Source organism: Ursus americanus, chromosome 27 (genome assembly GCF_024610735.1).
Source record: "Ursus americanus isolate L20-20 chromosome 27, mUrsAme1.1.p, whole genome shotgun sequence".
In the NCBI taxonomy this organism is placed as follows: Eukaryota; Metazoa; Chordata; class Mammalia; order Carnivora; family Ursidae; genus Ursus; species Ursus americanus.
The window spans coordinates 10,285,226-10,306,835 of NC_142153.1; the positions used below are offsets into that span (position 1 = coordinate 10,285,226).

The 21,610-nt window shown below is 44.2% G+C and overlaps 3 protein-coding genes across 4 annotated transcripts in view; 1 reads left to right on the plus strand and 2 right to left on the minus strand.

Moving 5' to 3' along the window:
* The window catches only part of ADAM9 (ADAM metallopeptidase domain 9), a 137,001-nt gene extending 132,772 nt beyond the window's left edge, over positions 1–4,229 (minus strand). Inside the window, exon 1 of the mRNA XM_045779375.2 lies at positions 3,885–4,229. Within this exon, the coding sequence (XP_045635331.2) occupies positions 3,885–3,981 (97 nt within the window). The 5' untranslated portion in view covers positions 3,982–4,229. The remainder of the gene's footprint in view (positions 1–3,884) is intronic.
* A 255-nt stretch (positions 4,230–4,484) lies between these two features.
* Positions 4,485–11,179, plus strand: TM2D2 (TM2 domain containing 2). Its single transcript, XM_045779320.2, has 4 exons — positions 4,485–4,813; positions 5,620–5,707; positions 7,555–7,670; positions 8,629–11,179. The coding sequence occupies exons 1-4, from the start codon at positions 4,587–4,589 to the stop codon at positions 8,840–8,842; spliced, it is 645 nt and encodes a 214-aa protein (XP_045635276.1). The 5' UTR covers positions 4,485–4,586; the 3' UTR covers positions 8,843–11,179.
* Positions 5,701–21,327, minus strand: HTRA4 (HtrA serine peptidase 4). Of its 2 annotated transcripts, none has more exons than XM_087856384.1 (9): positions 20,640–21,327; positions 20,125–20,224; positions 19,158–19,362; positions 17,863–18,057; positions 17,405–17,437; positions 15,726–15,840; positions 15,258–15,312; positions 14,743–14,838; positions 5,701–5,999 (listed from the first exon to the last, which is right to left on the minus strand). In XM_087856384.1, the coding sequence occupies exons 1-9, from the start codon at positions 21,115–21,117 to the stop codon at positions 5,984–5,986; spliced, it is 1,293 nt and encodes a 430-aa protein (XP_087712510.1). In that variant the 5' UTR covers positions 21,118–21,327; the 3' UTR covers positions 5,701–5,983. The 2 variants fall into 2 exon arrangements, with proteins under 2 accessions (XP_087712510.1, XP_045635275.1); XM_045779319.2 differs by lacking the exon at positions 5,701–5,999 and adding an exon at positions 10,996–11,581.
* Positions 21,328–21,610: the final 283 nt, after the last annotated feature.

Here is a 21,610-nt window from a genome sequence, read left to right on the forward strand (position 1 = left end):
AGGCTCCTAAGATGAGCTAAACCATGAAAAATCTCATTAAAAGAAAAATGTGTCAAAGGGAAAAAGGCATTTCCCATATACTGTTCTTGATATAAACTAAAATACTCTAATTCTTACGTTAAGATAAACATAAACAAATACAAAAACAACTCCATACTTAAAACTGACCAAATTAAGTGAACTCAGGTTTCCTAACTCATTCTTAAAAGGTCTGATTCAAGTAGTAGCTCACACATGACCACTTCAGAAAAACGATTTGACTAAAATAACAATGTCAAAAAATGAGAAATAAACTAAAATAATCTCTCAACATACAAACAAGATTGTACAATTCAAAGTGATACCAAGAAGACTAGATCTACTTATGAGGCAGTCTTACAGCACTGACTCAAAGGATAGCATAACTCCAAGACTCTGAGATACACTACATATCAAAGGGAAAAAAATATCATGAGGCTATCTATGTCATATATCTGAGGTTATGCATAGTCCAAGAAAAAACTTTCAGTTACTTAGAGCTTGCACCTTTGGGGAAATTCTGTAATAAACCAGGATATTTTTTTTTTTAAGATTTTATTTATTTATTTGACAGAAAGCCAGCAAGAGAGGGAACACAAACAGGGGAGGCGGGAGAGGAAGAAGCAGGCTGCCAGCGTTGGAGCCCGATGTGGGGCTCGATCCCAGGACCCTGGGACCACGCCCTGAGCCAAAGGCAGACGCTTAATGACTGAGCCACTCAGGCGCCCCATAAACCAGGATTTTTAACAAAAAACAAATATAAAGTCAACTCTGATGAGATAAAATTTTAAAACGCTTTTTGAAAATTGTCTTGAACCCAGGAACTTGTTTTGTATATAATTATAAATGTGTTCTTTTTTACTTAAAAGTTGGAGAGCAAAACTAACTTTAAATTTAAAAGACTACATTTTCCTATATAGCAAAAACACAAAGATATCAAATTCAAATAATTTGCTGGTACCCAAAAACAAAATTAGTATGGACTTAAGCTCTTACTACATAGTTCATTTTATAGTGATTCACCATGAGTAAGCTTTAAAACTCAATCTCTTTAGCATGCTAGTCTGAAAAAAAAAAAAAATTATAGGTCTGCATCATAATTACTACCTTAAAAGAGAAAATCAGTAAAGGTTTCATACCCAATTCCCTTTGTCATTTTTTCACAATGATATAGTTACCTTTGTCAGCCTCAGTTTGTTGGGGTTTTTTTAAGTTTACTGTAAGTGTCAGCCCTTTGGAATTTATACTGCATTTCCTCACTGACACAGTTTAATAAACGGTAGTAAAGATCCTACCAAAACCTACTCAACTTCTAGTGTAACTAATGTGTGGGTGGTACCTACTGAGTCCTCAAATTCCTCCTTATTAACAGAAAATGTTTCAGTGCATTTTTTTTTTATAGATTTTATTTTATTTATGTGACAGAGAGACAGCCAGCGAGAGAGGGAACACAGCAGGGGAGAGGGAGAGGAAGAGGAAGAAGCAGGCTCCCAGCCGAGGAGCCCGATGTGGGACTCGATCCCAGAACGCCGGGATCACGCACTGAGCCGAAGGCAGCCGCTTAACGACTGCGCTACCCAGGCGCCCCTCAGTGCATGTTTTAAACATCCTGTATTGCAAAAATTTAGTCAGCTGATTTTGGAGGAACATTCCCCTAGAGAAATATGAGTTGACTCATTGCTCACTATTACAAAAGCCTCTCAACTAGTCTCTCCCAGCCTCCAGTCTCTCCCTCCTGTATTCTGTCCTCCACTGCTTTGCCAGTTACCTTAATTGCAAATCTAGTTATGTCATACCCGTATTTGAAAAACCTTCTTGCCCAAAGAATGTCCTACAAGGTAAAGTCCAAATCCCTTAGCATGGAATAGAAGGCTCTCCCCAACTGGTACCAACCTACCTTAGCTTCTTTCTTTCATGCAGACCACCTGCAGACATTCTCCTCATTCCCTAATAAGTCATGTTCTTTTATCCCTCCCTACTCTTGCAATAACTCTTTCTTCTCCTTAGAAAGCACTCATATCCTTTGACTTGAACATTCCCTGATGTAGATGAGTTCAAATAACAGTTATACTATAAACCTCCCCCAAGGTTTTATACATCTCCCAGAAAGACTGAGCACACTTAGTCACCCCTTGCCCCTCCGTAAGCATTAAGCATGGTGTTTTACAGGAATTTGATAAATGTTGACTAAATATTGAAGGTATACCCACGCTTAATTAAATGAAGAACTGGCCATAAACTGTTAAAGCCACAGTTAAAACCCATTAAAGATATTCTGGGGCACCTGGGTGGCTCAGTCTGTTAAACATCTGACTTCAGCTCAGATCATCACCCCCAGGGTCCCCAAGTTGGGCTCCCTGCTCTGCATGGAGTCTGCTTCTCCCTCTCCCTCTCTCTTTCCTCCCCTCTCATCCCCACCTTGTGCTCTCTCATGCTCTCCCTCTCTCTCTGCCCCCCCCCCCGGTGCTTTCTCATGCTCTCTAATAAATAAAATCTTATAATTAAAAAAAAACACATAAGGATCTTCCATTCACCTATATGCAAGTATCCAATAATACATACATTAACATTAAAAATATAGTCCTATTTATATTTGCAAACACAGAGAATCATGGATTACTAAAACTCCAAATGTATACTATACTTCACCTTATAGATTGGTAAATGTTAACCATCCATGAAAAGCACAGCAAAAACAGTGTTAACCAGAAAAGATATGGTGTCTTTCCATTCAATGAAGTTTCAGTATTTAGAGCTTCAGAATTCCAACTACGAGGCAAATTTACTTAATTGCCAAAAAACAAAAAAAACAAAAAAAAATGTAATTAGTTTCCTGAAGGTCAGCAGTCCTACATTGAAATCTTCCATCATCACCTCTGAACAACTCTCAAGGCAGCCTTTAGTAAAAACGCTCATTCTCCATCATACTTCACGGCTAATAAAGAAAATAAGAGCCATGCAAACAATAATTTAATTCAAGAGGCAAAATAAACGAAACCGTTTCCAGAAAGAAGCTAGAGTGTTAGCAATTTGTTTCCACTACGTTTGGGCATCTCCAGGATAAATACCTTACATATTTAAAGAAGTTTCACAATTCAAAAGCAATCTCACATAAACGATTTAATTCTTACCATAATCCCGTGATTTAAGCAGAGCAGGGATTATTTTCACGGATTTAAGACATTACGAACCCAGTAAAAATGCAGATAAAACACTGTTTAGCTATAGAAACATAGCACTTCACTTCCAAAAATAAGTACTCTTTACTATAACAACAAAATGGCCCAAAACAAATGAGCAACCCCCCTTTATTCCACCACTAAATTTAGTTCGGTGGACATACCAGTGACTCCGCTATTAAAATGAACGTCAAAATTTCAAATTATGATAACCTGGAGCAAAAGTTCCATCTCCCGGTCTCTTTCCAAGTGACATTAACTCTACAAGCAAAAACCAAGCTCCATTTCTCAAAGCAGTTTAAACAAGAACACACCCTCGGCGCGCACTCAGACTCCAAGGCTTTCAGCCGACTCCCTGGGGTCAGAGTCGGTCCCAGAGAAGTCCCAAGAGAGTCTGGGGGACCCAGTTATGAGCGAGATGGGGGTGGGGCGCACTGCAAAAGGCTCTGCCAAGCCGGAAAAGGAGGAAAAGGGACCAAGCAGGAGAACACTGCCAAGAAGGGTTTGGGGCGCCAGACCCCGAGTCTCGGGTCTGAGCACTGTCCACACACAGCTGGAGCGACTCCGCCTCCCAACCCCAGGTGCAGTCCCCGCCAGGCCCCTCCGCTCCGGCACCACAGGGTAACTCCGAGCGTCCCAGCCCTAGGAAACAGAAATCTCAGAGGTCCCTGGGGGGCGGACACCCACCTGGCCGAGCCCCACCGAGAACTGGGCCCACCAAGCCGAACAACAGCAGCCACTGGAGCCGGAGGACCCCAAAGGGCGAGCCAGCGCCCGATCCCATCGCGGCCGATTCCGCAGGTTCCACTCAACACTCGGTCGCCTCTGTCTCCGCCTGCTCCATCATTTCCCAGCCCTGCCGGGGCCCCAGAGCTGGCCGGGATGCGCGCGCCCGGGACGAACACGCGCTCTGCACTGACGCAACTCGGCTCTTGTCCGAGCTCGCTCCCGACATCGCGCTCCCTACGCTGACGTAGAGAAAAATCCAGTCGCCGGCGGGAGAAGGGGATTTCTGTCCCGGCCGCTAAAACCCTCACTAGCCTGCCCCGCCCACTGCCATTCATGCTCCGCCCCCTCTGCTTCCTGGCCCGCCTACTTTGGGCGTAGAAGGACCTGATTGGAGGAAGTACTAGGAGTAAAATAAGATGGAGCGCGAGACCCAGAAGCGGAATTGAGGAGCAGAAATGAAGGGCAGCCCCGCCCCCTGCGCAGCCTTTTCTGATTGGTTTGAGAGCGTTGGGCGGAGCGTCGAGCTGCACGCCCATTGGCTGCTTGGTGGCGAGGAGTGAGGCTCCTCGGAGAGGCCTGACCAAACAGGGCTTGCTGGGGTCGGATGTGCGGGCCCGGGTTTGTGGTTGAGGTCGGGTCTCAGCCACTGGGCCCGGGAAGATGGTGCTGGGTGGTTGCCCGGTGAGTTACTTACTTCTGTGCGGCCAAGCGGCTTTGCTGCTGGGAAATCTACTTCTGCTGCACTGTGTCTCACGGAGCCACTCGCACAACGCTACCGCCGAGCCGGAGCTCACATCCGCTGGCGCCGCCCACCCAGAGGGCTCTGCCGGCGCTCCGAGCTGGGAATATGGCGACCCCCATTCTCCAGTCATCCTTTGCTCTTACTTGTAAGCTACCCAGTCATCGAGGCGGAGATGGAGATGGGGCCGGGGATATATGGGTGTTGGGGTGGGGGAAGGGAGGTTGCTTTTTTTTTTTCAGACCCTCTCCACCTGAGAACCTGATAGTCAACACGCGGAATGTAAATTTCATGACAGGTCTCACTCCTCTCACCCATGCAGGGGAAAACCTTGTGTGTCGGTGGCAGATCCTTTGGGATCCCGAAAGAGGAGAACTAGGGAGGAGTGACATCATATAGTCTCCGGAAGAAGGGTACGAGGTTGTGCCTTCTCTATCCTGCTCCCTTTAACGAAGGAGAATCCATCGTAGGTGCTAGTAATGAGGCACAAATGGAGTACATTACTTGTCCTTGCCTACAAGGCACTTTCTTCTAAAAAAGCAATATCCTAACCGTTGCAGAACCAAGTCATTTTTAACGTCTCTTTTTAGTCAATGAGAAAAGGCGTTTGGGAAATGCAAAGAGAACTGGGAATCCTTTGGCTTCAATTTTGCTCCCATTGCCTTGTGGCTCTTTGCTTGGAAAGAGAGAAAGCCATGGGAGAAGTAGAATCCATGTAGAAATAGGACCAGAAACACTCCCCTTCCCCAATAAAAGAATCATTTGGATGGATGGCTGTTTGACCTGCTTGCTGTTCTTCAATCTGACAGAAGCTCTTGCCTTGGGGAACAGTCAGAATTAAACCCTAGAAAACTTGAAGAAATGTCTCTTGCCTGTTTTGATTATATACATGTAAACAGCCATTTGCAAAAACCATATGAGAATGATGGTCGTGATCTTACTTGTGATTTACAGACCTGATGAATTTATAGAATGTGACGACCCAGTGGATCATGTTGGAAATGCAACTGCATCCCAGGAACTCGGTTATGGTTGTCTCAAGGTGGGTTTTTATTTTGTTTTGTAAGCAAACCTTTGCATAGAGAAATAGGACTGGCTAAATGCTGTTACAAAAAAGTATATGGGGTATGAAGTTACCTTTTTGTAGACTTCATTAGAGTGACTTACTGGAAGTTTCTAGCATGGCCAGCGTCAGTGACGTTCACAAGACATTTCATTTCCTCAGGAAGAAGCAGCGTGTGCACAGACCAACCTGTCTTTGGCTCTCTGGGCTGAGATTGACTGATTTAAAGCTATTATGTCACCTCTTCATTATCCTTCAAGCGTGCACTTTCCTAAAAGAACAAAAGAAAGGCTTATGCACTTTTTAAAACTAATAATGGATTAGGCTGTATCTTTGTTACACATGCATTTGGGGCAAAGCTCCTTTTGCCAGTGATCTTCCTTTTCACGAGACAAGCAGTTTCTACCATGTCCTTAGGAAATACATGGGGTCTATCAGTAGCTGCCCTTGTAGGAGGTTATAGTATTCAAGGAGAAGCCTTTGGTGACAGTGGCCTCTTGGGGTGGAAAGAAGCCATTCAGTTCCATTAATAACAACCTAGTTAGTCTCCCCAAAACCAGTGAAGTTCATGTACCTCCTCCTGATGCTGCATAATGCAAGTCAAGATTCAGTCGGGTATAAGAGAGTTATGGGAAGACATGGTCTGTACTAAATCAGAGACAGGAATAAACCTGAAAGTAATAAGACCCAAAAAGCAACTCTTACTGCAGTCTTACGTAAAGAAATATTTTCAGTACAATGAGATTTTGTTCTGTTGATAATTATCAATGAAGGTTTTGAAGGTTTGAGCTGGCATTGTATAGAGATCACTTACTTTTGCCCATTTTATTTTTTTTAAAGATTTATGTATTCATTTGAGAGGGAGAGAGAGCAAGAGCAGGGGGAGAAGGGGACAGAGGGAGAGGGAGAGAATCTCAAGCAGACTCCCTAGTGAGCGCGGAGCCTGGACACAGGGCTCGATCCCATGACCCTGACATAGGACCTGAGCCGAAATCAAGAGTCAGCTGCTCAACCAAATGAGCTACCCAGGTGCCCCTACTTTTGCCCATTATAATTAAAAACTGAGTTGATCCTGTCAGGGCACTCAAACTGCGACTTTCCCCAGAAGTCCTAGAGGACCAGTACTCAGGCACCTGAATCCCAGGGAAGGTATGATTTCCAACTCCCTTCCCTTTGAGGAATGCACCAATGAAAATAATAGTGAAGTACTTACTAAGGTGCCAGTGGAGAATGTACAGCTGTGCTTTCTCTGCTAGAATTCAGGTACATAAATGCTAAGAGGTTCTGTTCTGAAATTTTTTGCTGAAATATAAACGTATACAAAAATGTACTATAGATATCTGATAATCACACATTCACAACCTAAAAAAAGTTCTGAGTCAGATGATAATTCTGAGGTCTTTTCCTAATTATGTTCATTTATAATATATATAAAACAGACCTCTAATACACATTGACTTTTTAAATACCCATTTCCAAATGCTCTATGTACTGTCTTTCCTGTAAATATAGGATAATTAAAACTTTTTGTCCATCTATTCTAAATGGCATTTAATGAAGCTGATTATAAATTTTTTCACTATATTAAAGAAGCTAGTCACAAAAAAGAAAAAAAAGGAGTTTATTTAAAACAACATACAGTTAGGGTGGAATAATTTAAAATCACTTGAATTACTAAATTCCTTGCTCTTGAACACAGCTTTACCCCAACTTTAGTATGATTATTGTCCTGAGTCACCACTTATTAATGAATATGAAGATCTATTTTGTGTAACTTGCTTTGGTAAGTTTGGGTTGTTTGTTTCGTTTTGGTTGTTATGCCACAGTTCGGTGGGCAGGCCTACAGTGACGTGGAACACACATCTGTCCAGTGCCGGGCCCTCGATGGGATTGAGTGTGCCAGTCCTAGGACCTTCCTACGGGAGAATAAACCTTGTATAAAGTAAGTGTTACTTTGAATGGAGTAGTTGGTACTTGGATAGGTAGAGCTATTTTCCTTGTCATCTCGTGATGTGACTTTTTCTTTTACCTTTAGTGTTAAAGGGGCAACATGATTACTGTGCATAATCCAAAGACAGGGGCGATGTGGTTATAAACAGAAAGGACACTGTTATGAGACCAGAGGCCATAAGTTCTGAATGTCTCTTTCATCAACTAGCTAAGTGTCTGTGGAAGCCCAGAGACTCTGTCTTCACCTACAAAATAAAGGAGTTGGACCAGAGTTTGGACCATCTAGCTCCAAAATTCCTATGATAGGCATAAATCCTGTGAAAATAGCCTTAATATTTGAGGAATAAAGGTTTTATTATGGAAAGTGTGGATCTCTGTCCTGGAAGATAATATCTTAAAGAATTAGGGTCATTTCTGTAAATTTTGCTGAAAGGCACAGAATGTATTTATATCATTTGCTAGTGGAGAGTCTGTGGTGTTTAGTGATGATATTAGAGCAACTGCAATTGAGTGTTATCGTAGTATGTAAGACCCAAGTCCTTATTGAAGAAACCTCATTTTTAATTGCCACAAAAGAAGGGTATACGGAGATGAGTGTTCAACTGAGGAGAGACGACAGCATTTCCTTAGAGAACTGCATTCAGAAGTGCAGCCTCAGGAAAGGAGCCTGAGTCAGGGAGGGATGCAGGCCCAGACTCTGCTTCTCCCAGGATGCCTACAGAGCAAATGTGCTTGATTATTTCTTGTCCAATCCAACTCAGTATTCGTTCCTTTATGTCCTGGGTAGTACTCTTTTGAGAGCCTAGGCCAACTAGAGGTTTTCTTTTTTGGGGAGGATAAAAGGCCACAGAGGGACTGCTGCACCATCTTTTCGCTTATGTTAAATTCATTAATCAATAAGTTTTAATTTTCATGCGGTAAACATCTTCCTTCTCATTCCTTCTGTCTAGATATACAGGACACTACTTCATAACCACTTTACTGTACTCCTTCTTCCTGGGATGTTTCGGAGTGGACCGTTTCTGTCTGGGACACACTGGCACAGCAGTAGGGAAGCTGTTGACACTTGGAGGACTTGGGATTTGGTGGTTTGTTGACCTTATTTTGCTTATTACTGGAGGGCTGATGCCAAGCGATGGCAGCAATTGGTGCACTGTTTACTAAAAAGAGCTGTTGTCATGGCCCAGAGAGGCATGTCTTCTGAATTCATCTCTACAGGCTCAAAACTCTTCCTTAATATCAGACCTGACCATGACTTTCCCTCTTTGGAGGGAATGGGTATGGTTAGGAAGGATTCTTTGGACTCTGGGTTTGCAACCCAGATTTTACCTTGCAGACTAGAAATGACAAGCAAACAGTGTTTGGGAATCAAGTGTGTACCTTGCCTCCCATACAAAATATAAACGATAGTGACTAACTTATAAGTTGCAAAGGGGTTTCCATACTGTATTTCTGTACATTGCTGTATCTTCAATACTTTGGAGCAAGTGGACCCAACAAGATGAGCAAAGTGAATATTTTTGGGTGCCTTTTGTGACCTTGAATCTTCGTGCAGAGGAGATCTGAAGCTGAACCAGTGAAAATCTTCAGCCCAAGTAAAATGGCCATGGATTTTAATACACACTGAAATTCTGACTTTCTGAATTTAAATTGCGGAATAAATTTTGCCAACGTGGAATACTGTTTGGTATTTTCAGTAGGTAGAGTGAGACTCAAAATTCTGTATATTTTGCTAAAAGCTAGGCATTTGAAATGAACCACTCTACTAATAAACCCTATTTTTACATCATTATTATGCTCCAGAGGCAGTATATGCAGTACAATAAAGTCTTCATTTCAATTATATTTTGAAAGCCCAACAATAATCAAATATATCTGGATTAAGCTATCCTCTTGGCTATCCTATCTAAAAATTAGTTATTTATGAATTTAGAGAGCTATGTTGTAGGCTAGTAAAAAATATCTCCTACAACTAACTAACTAGAAAGCTATTCTTCACATTTATTTTAGATAAGGTGAAAAGCCTTATACCTTTGGGGGGAAAAAAACAAACAGATTCTTACTTAAAGGACAGAATTACTGAGTATTGGGTGGAGTTGGGAGGTGATTTATGGGGGCAAAAAGAACACATTCCGTCAAAATAGGCATGGTGCCAGAAGCTATCGCTGTGGGCTACCAGAGTCCGTTGTCAGGAAAAAGAGATGGCCGAGCTTTTGCATTCCCAAATCACTGGGAATAAGAGGAAATGTTCTGAATTATAAGTTCTGAGAAACTTAGTTCCCATCCTTTGCAATTTAAGTTGAAAAGAACTTTTAAATATGAAGTAAAAGGAGGACTTTGCGGACAAGTTGAACTAGGAGCCCGATATTCAGGATAAATTCTAGAAACAATCAAGGTAGAACTACTCAAAACGTAGTCTCCTAATCATTGACTTAGAGAACCAAGAATCACAGTTAAAATAACACTGGATATGCTATCATTATGAAGCAGCTTTTCTAAAAGTTTCAGCTTTATTATCCCTGATGAAAATGAACACTGTTCTTATATTATTAAATGGTTGGCGAATGTGTAAAAACTAAAACAGATTATTCTGTCTTGAAAATTCTGTACCACATTGACCTTAACCTTGTTTGTAACAGTAATAATTGGTAGATTCTTATTCATATGTCTATACTGTAACTATATAGCATTTTTTAAATTGTTGGAGGTCGTGAAGAAACTGGACCCCCTCCCCAGGAAAAAATGCACATAAACAAAATTTTGCATAGAATTTAAGGAGATGCCATATTTTTAAAAAAAAAAAATCCTAACTTGTAAGAGAAATCTGGAAAACAAATTAAAATCTTACCAAAGAAAATAAGATACTACTGTAAGCCATAAATCCTGCCTCATCTCACACTTTTCAAAAAATCTCCTTCAGGATATTCACAAACCCCATCAAAAGCTATTTTCTTTAAAAACACCAACACTTTGGCAGCTTTCAGACTCAAAATCACTAATGTTGCCAGGAGGATGAGCTTGGATGAAAAGGTCAAAGTCTGTAAGTTATTGAAGGATCTGTCCTATAGAAGAAGCCCTCTCCCAGTCAGAAAGCTTTTGGAGACCACTGCCAGGGTGGTCCTGAGAATCTCATCTTTCTCTGTGACAATCTGCGGTTGTCAGTTTGAATTTGACTTACAAATGATGTTCATCGTCCTCATCTACGAACCCTGGCCAAACGTGGTACAACCTGAAAAACTGATTGAGAAAGGCAGGGTTACGAAAAATTCTATTTCCTTTGCATTCTGGATTCAGGTTGTTTCTTCATATTTGGTAGGTCTGTTCGTGTGTGTGTGTGTGTGTGTGTGTGTGTGTGTGTGTGTACATGCTTGTGTTATATCCAGTTTGTGGCTATAGAGAAGTTTTAAAATCCACAAGTGTCCTTCTGTCAAGGTTAAATTAGAAACTGCTTGTTTTTCAGTTGTTTCCTGTGTTGAAATAAAATGTTATCAGCTTCCCAGACTTCCTGGCACCATGTCCTTCACTCACTTTGGTAAGGCTTCTTAGCAACAGTAGAGCACCCCAATCTACTGGTCCCTAAGTGTGTGTGTATATGTGTATATCTGTATGTTTTAAAGCATTCATTTTTCTTAAGAAAGAAAGAGACCCTAAAACTTGCCATGTTTGGTACATCTTCAATACAAACCAGGTAATATAGCTTTGGTTTTGTTAGATGATTTCTCTTTAAAGCAAGATACTTAATTGATTATTTCAGGTGTGACTGTCAGAATCAAAATTTGACTTCCTCGAAGAACCATGATGGAAAGGGAATCATTGTCCTTAACAGCTTCAATAACATCGGTTGTGGTGGTAACAGGTTGCCCATTTATGCTGACAATTACATCGTGGTCTCTCAACCCAGAGCTGGGGGAAGGGGGAAAAAAGGACAATGAAACTCTAAGTTTTACTTGTCCCCATCTAGAATTTAATGTCTGTCTCTTATGGCACAATTTTGCTGTCATTTTTTTTTAAGATTTTATTTATTTATTTGAGAAAGAGATCACAAGCAGAGGGAGAGGCAGAGAGAGAAGCAGACTCTCCACTGAGCAGGGAGCCCAATGCGGGGACTCCATCCCAGGACCCTGGGATCATAACCTGAGCCGAAAGCAGACGTGTAACGAATGAGCCACCCGGGCGCCCTTATTTTGCTGTCATTAAATATACAAACCAGGAAACCAGAAATAGCCTTAGTCCTTTCAGGTATGAGGGCTCTTACAAGATATGCTGGGAAATCACCTGGGGACAACAATCCTATTTACATTTATAAAATCAGTCTTCTAACAGGATCATGTGAAAAGTTTACTCCTCCAATATATTGGATTTGGTTGGGAACAAGGAATTTAGCTTTGGGTTTTTATCAGTCTCTGACCTCTGTAGGCCTCAAGCACACTCCTGGTCTTACCACCAAAGATGAGGAAGAACACAAGCAATATTTTTCCCCACACAGTTGTACTCTGATCAGTGGTTTTAACAACACAATTACTTGCCCCATCTCCATCGACAGCATGATAGCTCTGCTTCCAGTAAGTCAAAAACCAGTCACCCTTCCAAGTCTAAATATTTAAGGCTCTGGTTCTAGGCTCCTTTCCCCCAAAGTTGTGATTATATTCTGTCTCCAATATCTTTGCTTCACACAGAATATATATTTGAGAAACAAAAGCACCCCCAAATATGAAACACTCCAATAAATACATAGTCATGCTGATGATTTCTCTTAAAGTCAATAATGGGCTGAAGAGGGGCATCAAATTAAATGATTCAAGGAGATACCATTTTAAAGAAATGGGAAGCCAAAGGAAGGATGTGGGAGGATTACCAAGATATGTGGAATTTTCTTTTAAATAGAAATTTAAAGCAAGAGGATGTGAAGAGAAGTTTGAGGGCAAAGCTAAAAGCATGGAAAACCTTCAGAACAAGGACAGCTCAGGAGGATGACTGGGACAGTGCACAAAGAAGAAACTTAATCCACTGCAGTTCTGTGAGTAGAAAAAGAGAAGGAAACCCGCCAGTTATTACTGAGTGTAAACTACGCACCAGAATGAGGGAGCGAGTCTCAGCTAGGATAAATAACCTAACCCGTATCCCACAGCTTGGAAGGGATGAAACTAGGATTTGATCCTGGGTCTTTCAAAGGTGAAAACCCATCTTCCTGCTTTGCACTCTGCCTCTTAGAAACAAAAGCAGCAGCTACAAAACAGGATATCCAGGAGTTAAGCTAGATTCCACATCCCTGCTCTCTACTTCTATGTACCTCTCAAGTTAATTACCTCTCTGTAGCACAGCTGCTGTTTCTATAAAATAATGCCTATATCATAAAACGGGGGGCTCAAAAAAGTATGTAAAAAACTTGAAGTGATGCCTGACATATAGTAAGTGGTTAATAAGTGCCAGCTGTTCTTACTGTAATTGTTATTATTAGATTTAAGTGGATAAAGCCAGAAGTAATAGATTTCTGGCTAATCAGTGACTTCAAGCAAGCAGTAGTCCCACACTTTAATGTTCATCCAAGTCACCTGGAGATCTTGTTTAAAATCCAGATTATGATTCAGTGGTGGGGCCTGTCATTCTGCCTTTTTTCTTTTTTTTCTTTTTTTTTAAGATTTATATGAGAGAGCACGTGCGAGCTGGGGGAGGGGCTGAGAGAGAGAGAGAAGCAGACTCTGCACAAGTGCAGACCCTGATGACAGTCTGGATCTCACAACCCCGAGACCATGACCTGAGCCTAATCAAGAGTCCGAGACTCAACCAGCTGAGCCACCCAGGTGCCCTTCATTCTGCATTTCTAAAAAAAACAGCCCAGGTGATGCCAGTGCTTCTCATCTACAGGCCGCATTTTGAGTAGCAAGGACTAGGAGAACTGAAAGAAATAGCTTTGGCCTTGAACCAAAAGATAAAAATAAAGGAGTTGGGGGAGGGCAGGAAGCAAGAAAGTCGAGAAAAGCCTATGACAAGCCAAATTTAGTAACATGAGACCTAACATTTAGCTATTAACAGTTAGTACCCTATGGTTTCTTCCCCCTACCAAAAGAGTTGCCATAATATAAAAAGATAATTGAGCTCTTGAGAAACAAAAGTAGTGAGAGAGGTATACTGAAGAAGTATACGAGAGGGACCCAGGAGAATAACTGCAGGACAAGCCACCTCTTCCCTCAGTAGTTAGTATAAATATTTAAAAACAAGAGTAAAATCAGCTGGAGCGCTTCTTTGATGAGCTGTTTGTTGCTTTTTTAACATTCACTCATTTGGTGCTGGCCTCCGATATGGTCTTCCAGAGTACAAAGGAAAAAGTGCTTAAAGTACCTAAAATATGTTCTTAAACTTTTAGCCCTCTAAAATCTTCCTATTCTTAATAACTAAGTTATCAAAGGTAGATTCGGGAATTCCTAGCAAAATTAATTTAAACTTATGCTATTAACTCATCATGAATTCTCGAGCTACCAAAAAGCCATCCCCTTCCCAAACACAAGTACACAAGTCTAATTCAGCACTGTCCAATAGAAATGTAAGACAGGCCGTGCACGTAATTTTAAATTTTAAATTTTCTGGTAGCCACATTTTTAAAAACTTTAATTTTTAGAAATCTTTTAAAACTAGATGAAACTCATTTTAATAACATACCTATTTCAGTCAATATACGTATTATCGTTTGAACACGTAATTTTTTAAATTATTAATAGGTATTTTAGACTGTTTCATCTGTCTTTGAAATCCACTAGAAACAACACACGCCTATTGTGCTACTCTACAATATTTTACACATGCAGTGATTAAAGTTAAAGGCAGTTCTTCTAAAACAAAAGGTATGTGTAATGGAAAAATCTTTTATATTGGTTGTCTCTGGTTTGTGGGGTTTTTTTTACTTAAATAAATTAAAATTAAATAAGATTCAGTTCCTCAGTCACACCTGCCCCATCTCAGTGTTCAACAGCCGTGTGTGGGTAGGGCCACTGTATTGAACGGTGCACATCTCGAGCTGACACACATTTACCATGGCATGCTAGCTGGGCCAAGGCCTGAGCTCTTACCTTTCAGCAGCCGTTCCTTGAATCACCTCATACACAAAAACCCCAGCACTCACATCAGGGAAATCGGGATCTTGCCTTTTCATCTCTTGAAGAAGGCTAAGAAAAGTGAGAAATGTTTTCCCAGAAGGTTAAGAAGCACAATGAATTCCTCACCTGAGCCCTGATCAAAGCCTCCAACTCAACAGGTACTCTTATGTGTTCTACCCAAGGTCCCAGGAGGCCGGTGAAGATTCCATCAAGCCGGTCACAGTTGTTCCTCCTTGGGGGTGGCCCGGTTCTCTACCAAAGCCCGGAACCACCGGACATGATAAAATATAGCCACAGTGAAAGAAGCTACCATGTGTACCACAAATACTGATGCAGGCGAAGCACAGAGACCTGCCCTGTGACAACGGGGCGCTACACCCACAAAAGTAGCCGGCTGTAGTCCACATGCTCTACATTCCCGTTAAGACCATCCAGCTATGCCTTTGGCTTCTGAGAAACAACCCAGACACATTGAAACCCCTGCTTACTTCATAGTGAGAGGCAGCATTCGCAGACCGAGATACTTCTGTGAAAGAGACTTTCCTGGAAAGGAAAGTTATAGGGTGTTACTAACAACAAAACTGCTTTCCTTTTGGCAGAGCTTAAAAGACAGCAAGTCACGGAACATCCTTACTATTATTGTAACTGCCCTTTCAGGCTGTCAGCCATGAAAACGTGCTTCAGAGAACTTTTGGCACTAGCACAGACACTCCTCCCATCCACCTCCCATCTCCAGCCCATGGGTTTCCTTTCTGCCATAATTCACATACTTCTGGGTACACCACATGCCTGGCTTAGTGCCTAGTTCCCCCATATTGCCACCCAAACCACCATGATAAGAGCTGGCTACCAGTGACTCAGTATTCTACAGAATCCAAATGGCGGTCCCCAGAACAGATGGAGGACTCCTGAAAAACACCACAAAGAGGAGAAGAAAAAGTCCTAACTCCCCTTACCTTTCAACCGGCGCTCATGGAATTCTGCCAAGAACTGTCGAATTCGATCTGAGGGAATTGCGAAGGAGATTCCCGCGGTCACCTTCAACGTATTTATGCCAATCACATCACCATCCTGGCAAGGGAGGAGACATCATTCAGTCGCCAGGTCATGCAAACTGATCAGTACAAAACCAGGACCAGCAGAGGAGGGAGTGATGCTAGTCACTGAGGGTCAGAGCACAGAGAGGCTAGAGGAAAGGGAACTTCCACACAGAGCAGTGGATGTTACCTTACAGGACACACACTGTGGTAGGAAAGTGGGGGGAGCCTACCCATGCACAAATCCCTGCTGAGGACTTTTTTTTTTTTTTTTAAGTCCTGAGTTCATTTTTTCCTTCATCAAATGATTTTAAAAGTGAACCACAGTTTGTATTTTGACACAGATAAGAGGCCAAGGAGTACTTGCCTTTTCTCCTCAAATGACACTAAAAATAAACATGGAAAAGGCAAAAAGCTGTTGGGTTTTCAGCAACACTTCAATGGAACTCTTCAGAATTAGCTAATGGACCTCAGAGAACAAAGCTCTATGAGGCCAAAGCTATGAAATGGGAAACACTTTCCTCTTCATGCACTTCATCACCCTTTAGCCTTTGTTGGGTAATGGGAAGGGTACAAAAGAGACTTCTCATATTAAAATACGTATCATAACTCGTAGGTCTGGAGTGTGGCCTGACAATCTGCATGTCACCCCAGCTCTAGTAAAGTCATTGTCTTTTTTTAAATTTTATTTATTTGAGAGAGAGTGAGAGATAGAGAGCGTGAGCACACACAGAGAGAGAGGGAGAAGCAGACTCCCCACCAATCAGGGAGCCCAACGAGGGGCTTGATCCCAGGACCCTGGGCTCATGACCTGAGCTGAAGACAGACACAACCGACTGAGCCCCGCAGGTGCCCCTAGTAAACTCATTGTCTACTAGAGAAAGCAGGCACGAGAAAATTACATGAGTAACATTACTGTGAGTAAATGAGTGCTCAGTAATTTCACATATAGTTCCTCCTCCAAAAAGCAAGTGTAATGTGTAAAGAACCAAAAACAAGCAGCCCAAAGGGACTCTGCATGATCAGACGTGTGTCAAACAGCATTGCACTTTCTTATGTTTTCACAGGTATTTGAACTAGACACTCTCACATTTCCAGGAGAGATGCTGAATCACATTTAAGGATTAAATACATGACAGAGTGATGGATTCTCACTGTGGCTCTTCTCTGTCAGAACTAAAAACCCAAACAGACCACGTCATGGGGTTAGCATTTTGGGAGGAGGGACAGTTCTTCACATGCAACAGCAGGCAGTCTTCAAGGGAGACATTACGTAGCACAGTCGATCATCTGACATATATTTTAGTTTAGTCCCCAGGCTTTTGTTAACTACACGATGAAAACAGAAAGCATGGCAAAGAGATGTCAATAAGCGGAAGTCAACCCTGGCACCCTCAGCTGGATGAGCTCATGTGCCATGTGATAAAGGATGGTAAATCCACCAGAGATCTTAAATCTTTGCTAACCATTCACTTGAGATGCAATAATAGAAAAGCATCCTACCGCAAATCTCTACACAAGAGTGACACCCTACTCTGCATCGTCAGTCTTGCCAAGTTTGGAAGAGACATGAAACAGCAAGGAAAGTGGCCACTTACCAAGTTCACCAGAGGGCCCCCAGAATTGCCGTGCTGAAGACAGAATTCGAAAAAGTCATCAGTGCTTTTCTGCTTGTCATTTATACGTAGCTCCCAAAGAGGTTTACCAAAAGCAGCCTGCTCTGGTGAGTCCCCGTTCCCCTCAGGCAGGCAAAGCCGTGCCCCCGTCATCACCAACACTGAAGTCAGTGCAGGTAAAAGACAACAGCAAAAGGACCCCCCACCTTCTACAGCAGGGGTGACCTCTATGACAGACCCTAAGAGACTGCCCAATATCGTGGATGTCGACGATCACATCAACTGAACTCTAATAACATGGCATTCCATCCCTCCGGTGAGGATCTGACTGAACTCTGGACAGCCCCAACAGGCCAAAGGAAAAAAGAAGGCCTGACATCTTCTTCTCACTGTCTTGCCAGTACCTTGTGGGCTGAGGATGACCCTCCCAACTGACTTACATTAATTATGGCATCCGTCTGGATATAGTCCATGTCTGAATCCTTCAGCCCCAGCTCTCTGCCCCCTCGCTGTGTACTGCTGACAATTCCTGCGGTCACTGTGTTCTGCAGAGAAAACGGGCTGCCCAAGGCCACCACAAATTCTCCAGCCCGCAGGTCAGAGGACCTTCCCAGCAGCAATACAGGAAGGTCAGTCTGCACACAGCCAGGAGGGGTGGGAAGGACAGAGAGGTGAAGAACAAATCAAGAATAGAATCAACCAGTATTTGTGTACAACACACATATGACATGGTCTCTATCATTTGGGCACTTACAATCCAAGAATCCCTCACCACTCACATAGGTTCTACAAGTGCCTGATGCTTCTTTCTCAAATTCCAGCAACCACCAACCTCTCACTTGGTGAGATGACCAGGATGATCTCTAAAATCTAAAATTATTGCTTTGTAGAAATTACTGTAACTAAAGGACCAGTGAAGTCATTGATGAACATACACTGACATTAGCAACTTACTTAGCACTATACCAGCTCAAAATTTTACTTTTTTAAGATTTTTTAATTTATTTACTTGAGAGAGAGGGAAAGAGAGAGTGAGAGACAGCAAGCAGGGGGGGGGGCAGAAAAAGAAGCAGACTCCCCACTGAGCAGGGAGCCCGACGTGGGCTCCACCCCAGGACCCTGAGATCATGACCTAAGCCGAAGGCAGATGTTTAAAGACTGAGCCACCCAGGCAGCCCCCACCCCAGCTCAAAATTTTATAGTCAAAATTAAACCACAAACAGAAAGGAGATCACCCAGAACAGTGCTTCTCAAATTTTAATGTGCACACGAATCACCTGGGGATCTTATTAAAATGCAAATTCTGACTCAGTAGACCTGGGTGGGATCTGAGATCCTGTATTTTTAAAGAAATCTTTCTCAGATAATGTCAACGCTGCTGACGTGCAGACTAGCCTTTGTGTAGCAAGGACCTCAGAGCGTTCCTCGTTCCTCGGCAGCTCTGAATCCACTGCAATCATTCCTAGTATTGTAAGGCAAGCAGAGAAATGAGTTTCCCAGAAGCAGCATCTGTTGAAGAAGGAGGTAAAGGAGGCTGGATAGTTAACAGAAATTGTTAGGGCTATACAGATGGGCACAGAAGAAAATAAAAGTGAAAAACAGAGAAAAAGGACCCTAGAAAAGATCATATACCAGGTAAAAAAGATGTGGTGTGGGAATGGGGTGGAGAGGAAAATATCAGCAAATTGATGGAAATCCCCAGATGTACAGACTGATTTGGCCCTTGCATACTCACATTTGGCTCAATCTTAATCAGTGCAAGATCCAATTTATGGTCAATGTCCTTGACAGTGGCCTCATACTGGACCCCATTCTGGAGCTCCACCTGGATCCGCTGCTGGTTGGTGAGGACATGGGCATTGGTAACAATGAGCCCATCCTCAGACACTATGAACCCAGAGCCACTGGATGCAGGAATATCCTTGCCGCTAAGAGGTGACCTGTCCCAGCAAGACAACAGCATAAGCAGAGGGCAGGAAACTCAGGGGATCCATCACAGTTTGGGGACATGGAACCTCTCATTTATCAAATATACTTCCACCACAGTTTTCACATTTTACTATCCCGTCTGTGTTTTCCCTCTCTCCATGTATAACAGGACTCTGCATGTTCAGTGCCCTGGCCATCTCTTAGGAACACGACTGAGAGCTGATTCCAACTCTCCTTTTCCAGGGACGACCTCTCCCCTCCTTCTTCAGCGCTGGTCAGAGCAACCCTCTGCTTCAGAGAGGCCTAACCTAATCCTACTACTGCGCGCAAACGTGTACCTGGTGCCACGTTACTGAGGACCCAGGCAGGGCGGGAGTCGAAGTCTGGTTCCGGCTTAGGTTCCACTACTAACTGGTCTCGTGACATAGGATTTCCTTCCAGGCAAACGAGGAGCCTGAGCAAGATCACCATCAGGATGCCTTCTAGCTCTTACATCTGACCTTCAATTTTGTCCGTGGGAGATGAGAGAGAGAAACCCCAGACACCGACGTGCAGAGGAGCAGGCCAGATATGGAAGCCACAATCCCTACGCTTCCGCTCTTTAGCTAAACCACCCCGAACAGATTATTCAACCTGTATGAGCCGCGATTTCCTCACAGCGGGTCTTAACGACTAAATGATGCCTGGAAAGCGGTAGCTCTGGTTCCCGGAGCGGGCAGGCGCTCAGAAACAGTCCGCCAGGGTAGCTGGCGGCCTCCTCCTGCCTCCTTTACCTGCGGAACAGCTGCAAGTGAACCACAGACGGCGCCACCTTCTCCACCACCTCCGCGATGAAGTTGTACTTGCTTCTGAGTCGGCCCACACTCCTGGTCCCTGTGAAGAAATGCTCCATTCTTGGGGGCGGTAGGCGCCCCGCTGCCTGGCCGCATCAGGTGTCATACCCCAATTCTCCCGATCTCTCTTCTCCTCCTCTCTCCTCTCCCTCCCCTTCCTCTCTTCGGTCTCCCCTTCGTATTCACTGCCACCCCACAGGGATACGCCTTGGGGGAACCAGACTTGTCGTCCCAGGTGGAAAAGAAAGAGAGAAAAAAAGGGAAGACAGCATTCAACAGGCCTGGGGAGAAACCGCATGGGAAGTGGTAAGGAGACACCTAAGAAGGAAAGAAAACTGGGAACAAGGAGTTGAATCCGGAGGCAAAGGCGGGAAGAGATGGCGGCGAACCGCGCGACTGGGGCGCGCTGCCTGGGGGAGTTGCGAGTAACCGGAGCGCGCGCGCCCAGCGCTCACCTCGACCCGCGCAGTCGCCTTTCAGCACCGGCACGGCCGGGAGCGCGCCTCGGACGCGCGCGGCGCGGTTCTCGGCGCGCAGAGCGCACAGGCTGGGATAGGTGCGCCCGTCGCTGCCGCACACCGCCGCCCCCGCCGCCGGGCAGCCGCACGTGCCGACTCGGGCGCCGCCGACGCGCGGGGCGCTAAGCGGCGCGCGGCACTGCAGCCCCGGGGCGCATCGTCGGCCCCGCGCCCCGCCGCAGGCCTCGCCCTCGGCCGCCGCGCAAACGCGGCAGCAGCGGCAGCGATCGAGCACTGGCGTCGACCCAGCCGAGCAGGTGGGCAGCGGGGGGCAGCGCGTGGGCTCGCAGACCGCGGGACAGGGCAGCAGAGCCCTGGACCTCCTGGCCTTGACTCTGGGCACAGGCAGCGGGAGCAGCAGCCACAGCAGGAGGAGTTGTCCCAGCACAGCCGGCCGCAGCAGAGGTCTAGTCATCCTGCCCCCTTCCTTCTTCACTCTCCAATTACTTTGGACCCAACCGCTAAAATGAGCAACACTTTCTCCCGGCCAGGGTGCCGCCTCCGTCAACCCCCTGGGCTTTAAGGGGCAGAGCCTGGCAGACCTCTACACACATACACACACACACACACACACACACACACACACACACACGCGCGCGCGCGCGCACAGGCACACATCCTCCACCACCCGTCCCCGCCCCAGGACCAAGTCCACCCCCACGCAACGAAGAGAGGTCTCCAGCCTTGCCCTGTGCAGGCACCTTCCTCAGGAAGCCCAGAAAACCAATAATGGGGCAGACTGACAAGAGAGATCACCCACCCACGGACAGAAGGTCAGCGTTAGGAAAACACACGCCATATTTCAGTATTTCACATGGTTTTATTACAAAACAAGCAACAAAACAGTTTTAGAAAATTATATTTTGCTACATACCAATTAGGAGATCACATAAAATGAGAAGCATAAC